Raw genomic sequence first — 13,062 nt, forward strand, 5'->3', positions numbered from 1 at the left:
CTGATCTACAGTGTAGCCTATCTGTAAGTCAGTTCTTTCTTGGCCCTGGAGAGCCACAAGGTGTGCACACTTTTGTTCCAGACCAGCACTAACTTCTAATTCAATCAAGAACACAGTTGGTTGAATCAGGATTGGTCATATTTTTGTTGTTGTTGTTGTTGTTGATATTTACACCAGCTGAATCTGTTTCTGGTATTTAGACCAGCTGAATCTGTTTCTGGTATTTAGACCAGCTGAATCTGTTTCTGGTATTTAGAACAGCTGAATCTGTTTCTGGTATTTAGACCAGCTGAATCTGTTTCTGGTATTTAGACCAGCTGAATCTGTTTCTGGTATTTAGACCAGCTGAATCTATTTCTCTGTGTGTTCTTGATGGAGATGGAGAAGAGTGGGAGTCAAATAAGATGACAGGTTCCTCAAGAAGGGAGGGAGAGAGGATGGGGTGAGAGGGGAAGGAAGGAGGGAGAGAGGATGGGTGAGAGGGGAAGGAGGGAGGGAGAGAGGATGGGTGAGAGGGGAAGGAAGGAGGGAGAGAGGATGGGGTGAGAGGGGAAGGAAGGAGGGAGAGAGGATGGGGTGAGAGGGGAAGGAAGGAGGGAGAGAGGATAGGGAGGGAAGGAGGGAGAGAGGATGGGGTGAGAGGGGAAGGAAGGAGGGAGAGAGGATGGGGAGGGAAGGAGGGAGAGAGGATGGGGTGAGAGGGGAAGGAAGGAGGGAGAGAGGATGGGTGAGAGGGGAAGGACGGAGGGAGAGAGGATGGGGTGAGAGGGGGAGGAAGGAGGGAGAGAGGATGGGGAGGGAAGGAGGGAGAGAGGATGGGTGAGAGGGGAAGGAAGGAGGGAGAGAGGATGGGGAGGGAAGGAGGGAGAGAGGATGGGGTGAGAGGGGAAGGAAGGAGGGAGAGAGGATGGGGAGGGAAGGAGGGAGAGGTAGAGATGGTGCTAATGGATAAACATGCTTTTAACACCACCACCACCCTCACCCCGACACACACAAACACTATCTGAAGATGGCCTGTGGACTGTAAGCATGTTCAGGCTGAGACACAAAGCTGTGAGGCCACCCTGCCTATCGATCACAATCCACACTCACCATTACTGTTACACACACACACCACAGGGGTACAAATAGAGCATGAGGTGTGTGTTCCACCTCAGGGGAGGTTCTTATCCTCTTCTTCCAGTAGACAGCCTGGGGAAGCACAGCCAATGACAGGTCTACAGGTCACAACCAGCTCTGAAGAGAGGCAGACTTTCATTCTATAGGGGACCTACTGGAACATATAAATTCATATCATATATTTACACCCCCAATAGCTACAGATATGGAATGTACAGCTCCCATTCTCTGGTCCAGGGTCAGGTGTTTCAGTAAGCTTACTTTAGTGAAGGTCAGCACCATGGTAGGAAAACCTCATCCTAAATCAGTTATTTACTGTAGGACCAACCACCTTCTAAACGGGCAAAGAACAAACATTTTCCACACTATTACAGGTAGAGGCCTCCCACGAGACGCTGACTTTACCGCAGTACAGTTCCAATACCTGTTCATGTAATTTGTCCAGTGTCACAGGGCATTACGGTCTGTAACTGGACCTGAGGCTGCCTGACTCCCCCATGTGACATACTTGATCAATAACTCTGTAGATACAGTTCATGTGGTTAGGTTTAAATTGATTCTACAGATATTTATTTGAAGTCGTATCTAGAGGTTTGAGGGAGTTCATTGTGGCCCTAGGCCCCCACTGATAGTCTGTGTTTTAGTGTTGAACAATGTTCTGGATTAGAACCCTGACAGCGGCTAACTGACCGTTAGCGCTAACCCCTCCCACCGGCCCACACAGCCAATGGAGCGACAGAGATTAACGATCTCTTAGACCTGTGTGCTCACATCAGCCAATCAGATACCTTGCTCTCATCTTCACCAAGAGGATGCCCTTGAGCACTCCAACACATACACAAACACACACCGGCCACTTAATTTGCCACGCTTGGAGGGCAGTGTCGCTCCGTCCGGATGTTTATGGTTTCCCAGAAACCTCAAATCACCGCGGCAACGGCTGGGTGGATTTATGGCAGCGGCCCTGTCTCCCACCCTTAGACAAACCATGTATCACCCTTACACACTTATATACATTCATAGTAGTGCACAAACACACATGAACACGCGTATGCACACATTCACACACACACACACACACACACACACACACACACACACACACACACACACACACACACACACACACACAGAAACACACACACACAGAAACACACACACACAGAGAAACACACACAGAAAACACACACACACACACACACACACACACACACACAGAAACACACACCACACACACACATTAATTCAGTTTGTTTTCAATAGACCACAATGTTATAAAGGTTGCTGTGTCAGAAATAATGGCTGATTTAGGGGCAAGCTTCCATGTGGTGGAAACAGCTGGGTAATTGAGGGATAACAGGATCACTATGCCCCTGTTCATAGAGAGCAAGTACTCTCACAAAAGATTGAGGAGGACACCATAGAAATAGAATCTAGATTATATTTCTATGGGTGCGTTCGTAAATTCACTCTGGTTATCTCCTCCGATTTCAGAGCACTCTCGTCTGAGTGTGCCAGAGAACAGAATAACAGATGAATTTACGAACGCTCAACACTCGTTGATTATGGCCGGTGTCAATAAACGTCGGCAAAATAGCGTCATTAAATTGTTTCCAGCAGTACAGTTACAGTCACCAACGCTCTGGATAATATGAAAACAGCCTAACTAGCTCTGCTAGGGCGAATAGAATGGTCAGAGTGAGGTGTTCTCTTATTTGTATAAGGAAGTAGCTAGCAAGCTAGCCAACGTTAGCCAGTTAGCTTGGGTGCTTGACTGCCGTTGTGAGGTCAGAACGCTTGGATCAACCCTACTCCTAGGCCAGAGCGTCCAGTGTGGCTCTGAACGCTCCGAGAGCGAAACGCTCTGAATTTACGAATGGACAATCTGACAATGCTCTGAATTTATGGCACTACAGATTGAATTAATGAACACGCCCTGTGAATGACACTGGCATTGGCATGACATGTAGAGTGTGCATAGTTGTGTCATCAGTCTTAGAATGTGTAGACCAACTCTACTCCTGAAAATTATTTTGTAGCTGACCAAACAATGCAAAGCTTAGAATGCTGGAGTAATTCAACATTCCACCATTAAACCCTATGGGATGACTTTGAGAACAAAAACCTTTACAGTTTAAATAGAATCCAAAAGCTTTGATCATTCTGACCAGCTCATTACACAGTTTTATGTGTATGAGGGTGGTCTAGTTGAGACAATTAAAAAATAGCAGTGTGCCCAGACTATGGATCCATTACATCATCCACTGCAGTGTACAGTTTGATGTCATAATCAACATGTCATGACCCGCATTATGACATCACACAGTCAATCCTTTATAAACAGCAGCCCAATGGCAAAATGGTCACAAGTGTGTAGCTGTACAGGCCGAGAGGCACTGAAGAGACATTTGGATACATTTATTGCTATTCAAGTGTGTTGTATTGAGAGCATTGACAGCCGCAGACAAGAGGACCATTATGGCTCCTTTCACTTCCCTGGGGGTTTTCTTGGGGCTGTTCCTGGTCCTTATACCTCTGGCCCTTGGTGAAGTGTTCACCAGCACCCCTAGGAAGACCATACAATATCACAGTAAGCCATTATCTCTCTCCAATGTCTGTTTACATCATTGCACGTAGAGAGTTGCATATTTTCCCCTAAACTAAAGTTGGAAGCTTAGTTTAGTGCTTTTGCTCAATATAAAGCCTAATCTAATATGATATGAAGTCATCCAAAAGGGTTCTTCTTCTGAGAACCCTTTGAAGAACCCTTGTAGAACCTGCTGTGGAAAGGGTTCTACCTGGAACCCAAAAGTGTTCTTCAAACGGTTCTATCTTGGGGAGACAGCCAAGAACCCTTTCAGGTTCTAGATATATCATTTTTTCTAAGAGTGTAGTCTAGTTCATATTGTTGGTAACAACATTCATAAAGACTATATGAACGCATTTAGGCCCATAAAGAGTTTTTAAACATAGGGCATTATGACTCTTTATGTCATGAACACAAACACTTTATGAATGCTATTTTTCTCTTTAGACGCTAAGATTTTCAGAGAGAATGGCATTTCGAACTATTCAACGATGACATTGACAGAGGACCTGGGTATCCTTTTCATTGGTGCTAGAGACGCCGTATACGCCCTGGACCTTGAGAATATCTCCTCGAAAAAGGCTGGGGTAAAGAACTCAGTCTAATCAAGCTCTTGTATGTCAATACATCCATACAGTATTGTCTGGTCTCCAGAGCATTCCTGCTGTATGTTGATGTGAAGCTGTCTGTTGCTGCAGGTCTACTGGCAGGTCTCAGAGGAGCAGAAAACGTCCTGCAAGACCAGGGGAAAAGATTCAGTAAAGTGGATTCTATGAACATTATCTCTCCTCACAGATAACTCTCTGAAGCAATATACCGTTAGATGTTTTAGAAACAAACCACATCATCATACCAACCTTATCCTATTCCAGATGGAATGTCAAAACTACATCAAGACACTTGAGGCACTCGACGATGGCTGGATGTTGGTGTGTGGGACCAACGCGTACAACCCCACATGTGAGTGAGTGTAACCTGGTCAGAACATCTCTATTGTTTTTCACACTAACTATCATGTGACTGCGGACAGGCGGTTATTTACACTGAACTAACTGCACACACACATACAGTGGGGAAAAAAAGTATTTAGTCAGCCACCAATTGTGAAAGTTCTCCCACTTAAAAAGATGAGAGAGGCCTGTAATTTTCATCATATGTACACGTCAACTATGACAGACAAAATGAGAAAAAAAAAATCCAGAAAATCACATTGTAGGATTTTTAATGAATTTATTTGCAAATGATGGTGGAAAATAAGTATTTGGTCAATAACAAAAGTTTCTCAATACTTTGTTATATACCCTTTGTTGGCAATGACACAGGTCAAACGTTTTCTGTAAGTCTTCACAAGGTTTTCACACACTGTTGCTGGTATTTTGGCCCATTCCTCCATGCAGATCTCCTCTAGAGCAGTGATGTTTTGGGGCTGTCGCTGGGCAACACAGACTTTCAACTCCCTCCAAAGATTTTCTATGGGGTTGAGATCTGGAGACTGGCTAGGCCACTCCAGGACCTTGAAATGCTTCTTACGAAGCCACTCCTTCGTTGCCCGGGCGGTGTGTTTGGGATCATTGTCATGCTGAAAGTCCCAGCCACGTTTCATCTTCAATGCCCTTGCTGATGGAAGGAGGTTTTCACTCAAAATCTCACGATACATGGCCCCATTCATTCTTTCCTTTACACGGATCAGTCGTCCTGGTCCCTTTGCAGAAAAATAGCCCCAAAGCATGATGTTTCCACCCCCATGTTTCACAGTAGGTATGGTGTTCTTTGGATGCAACTCAGCATTCTTTGTCCTCCAAACACGACGAGTTGAGTTTTTACCAAAATGTTATATTTTGGTTTCATCTGACCATATGACATTCTCCCAATCCTCTTCTGGATCATCCAAATGCACTCTAGCAAACTTCAGACGGGCCTGGACATGTACGTCTGGCACTGCAGGATTTGAGTCCCTGGCGGCGTAGTGTGTTACTGATGGTAGGCTTTGTTACTTTGGTCCCAGCTCTCTGCAGGTCATTCACTAGGTCCCCCCGTGTGGTTCTGGGATTTTTGCTCACCGTTCTTGTGATCATTTTGACCCCACGGGGTGAGATCTTGCGTGGAGCCCCAGATCGAGGGAGATTATCAGTGGTCTTGTATGTCTTCCATTTCCTAATAATTGCTCCCACAGTTGATTTCTTCAAACCAAGCTGCTTACCTATTGCATATTCAGTCTTCCCAGCCTGGTGCAGGTCTACAATTTTGTTTCTGGTGTCCTTTGACAGCTCTTTGGTCTTGGCCATAGTGGAGTTTGGAGTGTGACTGTTTGAGGTTGTGGACAGGTGTCTTTTATACTGATAACAAGTTCAAACAGGTGCCATTAATACAGGTAACGAGTGGAGGACAGAGGAGCCTCTTAAAGAAGAAGTTACAGGTCTGTGAGAGCCAGAAATCTTGCTTGTTTGTAGGTGACCAAATACTTATTTTCCACCATAATTTGCAAATAAATTCATAAAAATCCTACAATGTGATTTTCTGGAAAAAAAATTCTCAATTTGTCTGTCATAGTTGACGTGTACCTATGATGAAAATTACAGGACTCTCTCATCTTTTTAAGTGGGAGAACTTGCACAATTGGTGGCTGACTAAATACTTTTTTTCCCCACTGTAGCTCACCTACCCTCTGTCTTTCTGTGAGGGGCCCAACTACCTTTCAAAGTGATTATTGATCTACACCTCCACATCGCAGCCAAACATGTACTGTGATCTCCAACAGACCTACGCAAACGGAACGTTGACCCTGGAAGGGGAGAAGGAAGAGGGACGAGGGAAAGTTCCCTTTGACCCCTTCCAGAGGTCAACCTCGGTCATGGTTGGTGAGTACGGCTGATTCTGATATCTACCGTACCTCCGCACAAGGATGGTGTTGTAGAATAGTGCACCCACGATTATAAATAAAACTATTATAAAGAAAGTGTTGGGAAAAAAAGTGGACCCACACTGAAAGTTGTGTTTTTGATCTAAAATACATTACCCGATTAACTTCATTCACTTCTTCACAGTCTTTTAGAGATTGATTATTTCAGTTCTGATGATTGTCATTGTTCCTCGTCTGTCAGGGACAGAACTATATTCAGCCACAGTGGTGAACTTTCTGGGTACTGAGCAGGTGTTCCAGCATCATTCCTTCCCGGCTGTCAGGACCGAACACAGACAGTACTGGCTTAACAGTAAGCTCCAACTCCTCTGTTTTAAATGTAGTACTCACTATCAACTACAAAATATGTTGACTATAAACTACTGTGACACCTGAATATGGACATTCCACAGAGATATAGCAGTTTTAAATTGATCATTTTCTTTATTCAATATGCCTTATATAATGGATCCCAAGTGGCATTACGTCTGTGTTTTCAATCTCATTGAGAAAACTGAACTGTCTTTTTTCAGAGCCCTCCTTCGTACACTTGGACGTCGTCCCCCTAGAGTTATATTAAGTCTATATGTTCTTTAGTGAGGAGGCCATGGAGTTTGACCTGCCAGACAAGCTCAGGGTGTCTCATGTGGCGCGGGACTGCAAGGTATAACATGCTCTAAAAGTCATCATCTGATATGACAGTTGAATAAAAATGTAATATAAATGTGTTGGCTCCACCATAGAGATCCTATTCAATTTAAAGAATGTTAATGTCCATTCTAGTGTTCGAATTCCTAATTCTATGGGCTCCACTGACACCGAGCATGTCTCCCTCCCTGTGGTTGGTTGGTGTGTAGGAGGACATGGGAGGCCTGAGAACCCTGCAGCAGAAGTGGACGTCCTACCTGATGGCCCGTCTGGACTGCCCAATGCCCTTGGAACCTAGCCTGCCAGCCATCATTCAGGACGTCTTCCTCCTGAAAGACCAGGATTGGAGGAAGAGCGTGTTTTACGCTGTTTTCAGCCCGCAGACGTGAGTTCTACCATTCCTTTAATAGGACGGTCCAGCAGAAGTGCTATACTGTCAAATATGAGCATTCTATGAAAGTGAGTCTGAATTGATATTGGAATAATTAAAGGTGTTTTGATGATTATGCGACCACATCGGACCTCTCTACTGCGTGTGCGTTCAGTGTGGCTGACATTGGGAGTGAGGGTAGGTATCTGACTCCGGTGAAAATGGAGTCAGAAACAAGGTGGGTTGCCCACACCGGAGAGCAGCCTGTCCCACGACCTGGAGCAGTGAGTACTTACATGACTTATAGATGATTAAATAAAATGTAGATTGATTAAATTCTGTACTTCTTCCAGAAATACTGTAAGTGCCAAGTAATGACATTGTATCTATTCTTGTACAGTGCCCAATTAATGTCCAAAACACTTAATCAAATGTGGCATATACTTTCAGCATGAGTCCCAAATGGCACCCTATTCCCTATATAGTGCACTACTTTTGAACAGAACCCTATGGGCCTAGGTCAAAAGTAGTGCACTATATGGGGAATAGGGGGCCATTTGGGACGCAACCTTAGTTTCAAGAGTGCTTCCATCATAGTTATAGACTTACAGTATATTTTACCTATCTCTCATAGTTCAAACATCTCATCAACTCTCTGGTCATGTTGTTGTTAAAGTGTATGAACAATGCTGCACGGGACCTGGGGGTGGGGCACTCGCTGGACCTCCCTGACAAGACCCTGCAGTTTGTCCGTGACCGGCCACTCATGGAGGGGGCAGTTCCTCCACTGACCGGGGGTCCACTGGTGCTGCAGAGGGGAGCCAAGTTCTCAGGGATTGTGGTGGACAGAGTCATGGCCATGAATGGAGAAATCTACCACGTTATGTTTATTGGAACAGGTACTGACTATTCACAGCCCTTGATTATCCCAATACACACATTGTGCCTTCAGAAAGTATTCATACCCCTTCACTTATTCAACATTTTGTTGTGTTACAGACTGCATTCAAAATTGATTTAAAAAATAATAATTCTCACCCATCTACACACAATATACCCTATAATGACAAAGTTAAAACATGGTTTTTAGACATTTTTGTAAATGTATTGAAAATGAAATACAGAAATATCTCATTTACTTAAGTATTGACACCGCGGAGTCAATACTTTGTAGAAGCACCATTGGCAGCGATTACAGCTTTGAATCTTTCTGGGAAAGTCTAAGAGCTTTCCCCCATCTGGATTGTGCAATATTTCCCCATTATTATTTTGAAAACTCTTCAAGCTCTGTCAAATTGGTTGTTAATCATTGCTAGACCACCATTTTCAGGTCTTGCCATAGATTTTCAAACAGTTTATGTCAAAACTGTAACTTGGCCACTCAGGAACATTCACTGTCTTATTGGTAAGCAACTCCAGTGTAGATTTGGCCTTGTGTTTTAGGTTATTGTCCTGCTGAAAAGCGAATTCATCTTCCAGTGTCTGGTGCAAAGCAGACTGAACCAGGTTTTCCTTTAGGATTTTGCCTGTGCTTAGTGTTTTGGAATATTTTTATTCTGTACAGGCTTCCTTCTTTTCATTCTGTCAATTAGGTTAGTATTGTGAAGTAACTACAATGTTGTTGAGCCATCCTCAGTTTTCTATCACAGCCATTCTCTGTAACTCTGTAACTGTTTTAAAGTCCCCATTGGCCTCATTGTGAAATCCCTGAGCGGTTTCCTTCCTCGCCTGTATCTTTGTAGTGACTGGGTATATTGATACAAAGTGTAATTCATAACTTCACCATGCTCAAAGGGATATTCGATGTCTGCTTTTTTTTTTACCCATCTACCAATAGGTGCCCTTCTTTGCGGGGCATTATCAGTTTTAGGGAAACTCAAATATGATATCTCATCCCTACTAAGCTATATGGAATTGTTTTAAGAAGGTCATACCAAGGATCATTTAGCTGTTTGATTTAGAATTAAGACCCCTTGAAGTATAAAAAAATACATAAAAAAAGTTGAATAACAGTTTAACTACATGGAAGAACAGATAGTCCCAAACAAATATCAAAAGGAAGTTTGTTCTGAAGTGTCTCTCCTATATCTGAGATACAAGAAAGATCAGGATTTGTTATTATTATTTTTTTTTACATGTATTTAACCCCATATTTTTGGCAGTAAACAGTCTCCATATATACTTCCATAAATGTTTTCAACTGGTACCGGGGGACCTTCAGACGAGTCTTGTGAGGCCTGCAGACATGAACATGTTGGTGAGAGTCTCACCTTTGCACACAGGGGTCATATTAGTGTGTAGCAGATTGGCTGTACCGACTTCAGAAGAGGGGTCGTAATAGTTTGTAGGCCAAACCGTTCGGACGCTACAGACTCATTTGTGAGAAGACCAATTTTCGGGAAGTCTCATGGTCTGGCAAACACAACTCTAGTTCTGTCACCTTTCACCGCAGATGCGGAAGTGCGACATAGGCGGATGCGGTGGATTGAGTGTGCAAAAAAACAGATACACTATATATACAAAGGTATGTGGACACCCTTTCTAATTAGTGTATTCGGCTATTTTAGCCACACCAGTTGCTGACAGGTGTATAAAATCGAGCACACAGCCATGCAATCTCCATAGACAAAGATTGGCAGTAGAATTACCTTCCTGAAGAGCTCAGTGACTTTCAACGTGACACCGTCATTGGATGCCATCTTTCCAACAAGTCAGTTCGTCAAATTTCTGCCCTGCTAGAGCTGCCCCGGTCAACTGTAAGTGCTGTTATTGGGAAGTGGAAACGAAGAGTGGAGGCTGTTATAGCAGCAAAGGGGGGACCAACTCCATATTAACGATTTTGGAATGAGATGTTCGACGAGCAGGTGTCCACATACTTTTGGTCATGTAGTGTATCTCTCTCTCTAGCTTAAACTGATGGATTTTTATTGGGATGCTTTTATTACGCTAATTAGATTTCCGCAGGGCGCGGACTTCGACCTCAATGTCACAGTTGGCTCTAAAGAGTAACTGAAGTGTCCTGATCCCTGACAGAGGAAGACAAGGTGCAGAAGGTTGTGCAGTATGCTGGTGGTGACACAATCTCCCAGACTCCGGAGCCTATCAAAGTGATGGGTCTCTCCTCTGGCACGGTAACACATTAGTGCAAAACCTTGTTATGAGTTTATGAGTGTTTAAGATGAATGGCACCAGGTAATTAGTGTTTCTAGACTAGAGGGCTCATCCAATGAGAAGCTAACACTGGTGGTTTAATAATCAGTGTGTGTTTTTCTCTAGGGACAGCTCTATGCCGGCTCAGAGTCTTGTCTGGTCCAGTTTCCGGTTAGTGACTGTGGTCGGTATGGGTCCTGTCTGGACTGTATCCTGGCCAGAGATCCCTATGGTTCCTGGGAGACCACCTCAGCAGCCTGCTCATCTGTCCTCAACTTACCCACTGGCTCCAGGTAGGATCCTATTAAACTCTACAGCACTTTCACTCTAGAATAACCACTGTTTGCATTTACTAATGGAACAAATATGATTTCAAATGTCTTTCGGCTAACAGGAGTTATTTCTTTATCTTTCAGGAACATGCACCAAAGCCTTTTACATGTGGATTCCTCTATGTACCCCCGATCAGGTAGGTTTATTTCTCAACTAGTGAAATACTGTGATGTTCGGCAGCACAACGTTTAGCAAGTACCAACATGAAGTATGCTACAGGCCAAGTTAAGGGCACACATTCAGTCACTGAGGGCTCTATTCAATCTGTATCGTTGACTTACAGATTGTACGATAGAAATGTAAAAGGTAATTTTAAAATTTAAAATAAATTTAAATAAATTTAAATTTTAGTCATTTAGCAGACGCTCTTATCCAGAGCGACTTACATGAGCAATTAGGGTTAAGTGCCTTGCTTAAGGGCACATCGACAGATTTTTCACCTAGTCGGCTCAGGGATTAGAACCAGCGACCTTTCGGTTACTGGCACAACGCTCTTACCCACTAAGCTACCTGCCGCCCCTTACCCCATTTTCGATTGAGCCTACATATTCAGCCTTTACCGTTAATGCAGTCTGCGCTAACCCGAAAACATTGCCCTTAAATTTCAATCACGCTGTAACGCTGAACTTCCACGATACGGATTGAAGAGAGCCCTGACTCTTTCCCCGGATTGTGCATATGTTCTTTCCAGTCACTGTGCAGCCAGTTCCGTTCCCATTCATTGTTGGGAGCCCCATCCACCTGCCGTGCCAACCAGCATCCAACCTGGCACAGGTGAGCTGGCACTTTGCTAGGCAGCCCCTCCAGCTGAGAGACAGGTACCGGATGATGAGCCAGGACTTGTTGATAGTGAGTGCTGTAGCTTCAGACGCTGATCGGTACACCTGCCAGAGTCTGGAGGAGGTCAAAGGTCGACTCTACACCAGGACAGAGGCTGTCTACATCCTGCAGCCCACAAAGACTCTACTGGTCCTGCAGTCATCTGTGGCTGTGCTGTCTGTGCTGCTGGGGGCTGTGGTCCTCTGGAGTGTCAGGAAGAGTGTCAGGAAGAGGTCAGAGTTCACCCAGCAGGACCGGGTCAGAACAACAACAACAGGAGAACAGGCCCTGGTTGTGTACCTGGGTGTGATGTAAACAACAATCACACCATCATCAGCATTGAGGCCAAGGAGGAGCATCAGACAGAGAGGGTATCGGTTGCTCTCCTGTCCATGATCCTGCGGTCTCTGATGCGCCGGAACATCAGCAGAGATCAGTTGAGCCACAGAGTCTTCAGGATGGAGGAGGGGCTCCAGGAGCACATGTCACCCTCTAACAGCTCATCTGACGCAGTGATCCACATGGGTGACATCTGAGCTGGGACTAATAACTGAGACCAGGGGTGCGTTCAGTTCGATTCAATGTTGCGTGACGGTTAGTACTTAATGACGTTTCCACAAAACGGTGCGCACCGTTCTTCGACAGCCTTTGCGGTACGAGATTAGTCTCTACTAATCTAGGTCCGAGGTGTGGCCTGAACGGTATGGGTGTGACCATTTGAAATCGCAAAACTTGTGTAGCACACACCATACAGTCTCTCTCTGTGTCACCATAATCACGCCGTTCTTCAACTGGCCGTTCAGTACAGTAGAGTTTCCATTGAATTAAACATTGACAGCAACCCTGGAGTCACCAGAACCATCCTTTAGTTGTAGTCCACCTGACAACTCATTTTGTCTTAATACATTAGTCATTGTTTTCCACTTAAGATCCTTGTGTTGAATTTGTTTTGTATTTTTGTACATGTTTGTACAAACATTTATTGAAAACATTATGTATCTGTCTAAGCAACGGTTATTCTACAGTATACAGTGCATTCGGAAAGTATTCAGACCCCTTGACCTTTTCCACATTTTGTTACGTTAGTCTTTTTCTAAAATTGATTACATTATTTTTTTTCCTCTACACACAATACCC

At 44.2% G+C, this 13,062-nt stretch overlaps 1 protein-coding gene across 1 annotated transcript; it reads left to right on the forward strand.

Moving 5' to 3' along the window:
- Nucleotides 1-4,197: 4,197 nt before the first annotated feature.
- Nucleotides 4,198-12,461, forward strand: LOC121558058 (semaphorin-4E-like). Its single transcript, XM_045214853.1, has 11 exons — nt 4,198-4,293; nt 6,465-6,564; nt 7,187-7,269; nt 7,463-7,638; nt 7,745-7,907; nt 8,300-8,522; nt 10,657-10,754; nt 10,900-11,066; nt 11,190-11,242; nt 11,798-12,158; nt 12,263-12,461. The coding sequence occupies exons 1-11, from the start codon at nt 4,198-4,200 to the stop codon at nt 12,459-12,461; spliced, it is 1,719 nt and encodes a 572-aa protein (XP_045070788.1).
- Nucleotides 12,462-13,062: the final 601 nt, after the last annotated feature.

The sequence above is a fragment of the Coregonus clupeaformis genome, chromosome 5, assembly GCF_020615455.1.
Source record: "Coregonus clupeaformis isolate EN_2021a chromosome 5, ASM2061545v1, whole genome shotgun sequence".
NCBI classification, from domain to species: domain Eukaryota; kingdom Metazoa; phylum Chordata; class Actinopteri; order Salmoniformes; family Salmonidae; genus Coregonus; species Coregonus clupeaformis.

Coding starts and splice junctions, on each gene's coding strand:
- LOC121558058 (XM_045214853.1), top strand. CDS start 4,198: ATGACATTGACAGAGGACCTGGGTATCCTTTTCATTGGTGCTAGAGAC. Junction 7,639..7,744: donor GCTGTTTTCAGCCCGCAGAC/GTGAGTTCTACC, acceptor GAATAATTAAAG/GTGTTTTGATGATTATGCGA. Junction 7,908..8,299: donor CTGTCCCACGACCTGGAGCA/GTGAGTACTTAC, acceptor TTGTTGTTAAAG/TGTATGAACAATGCTGCACG.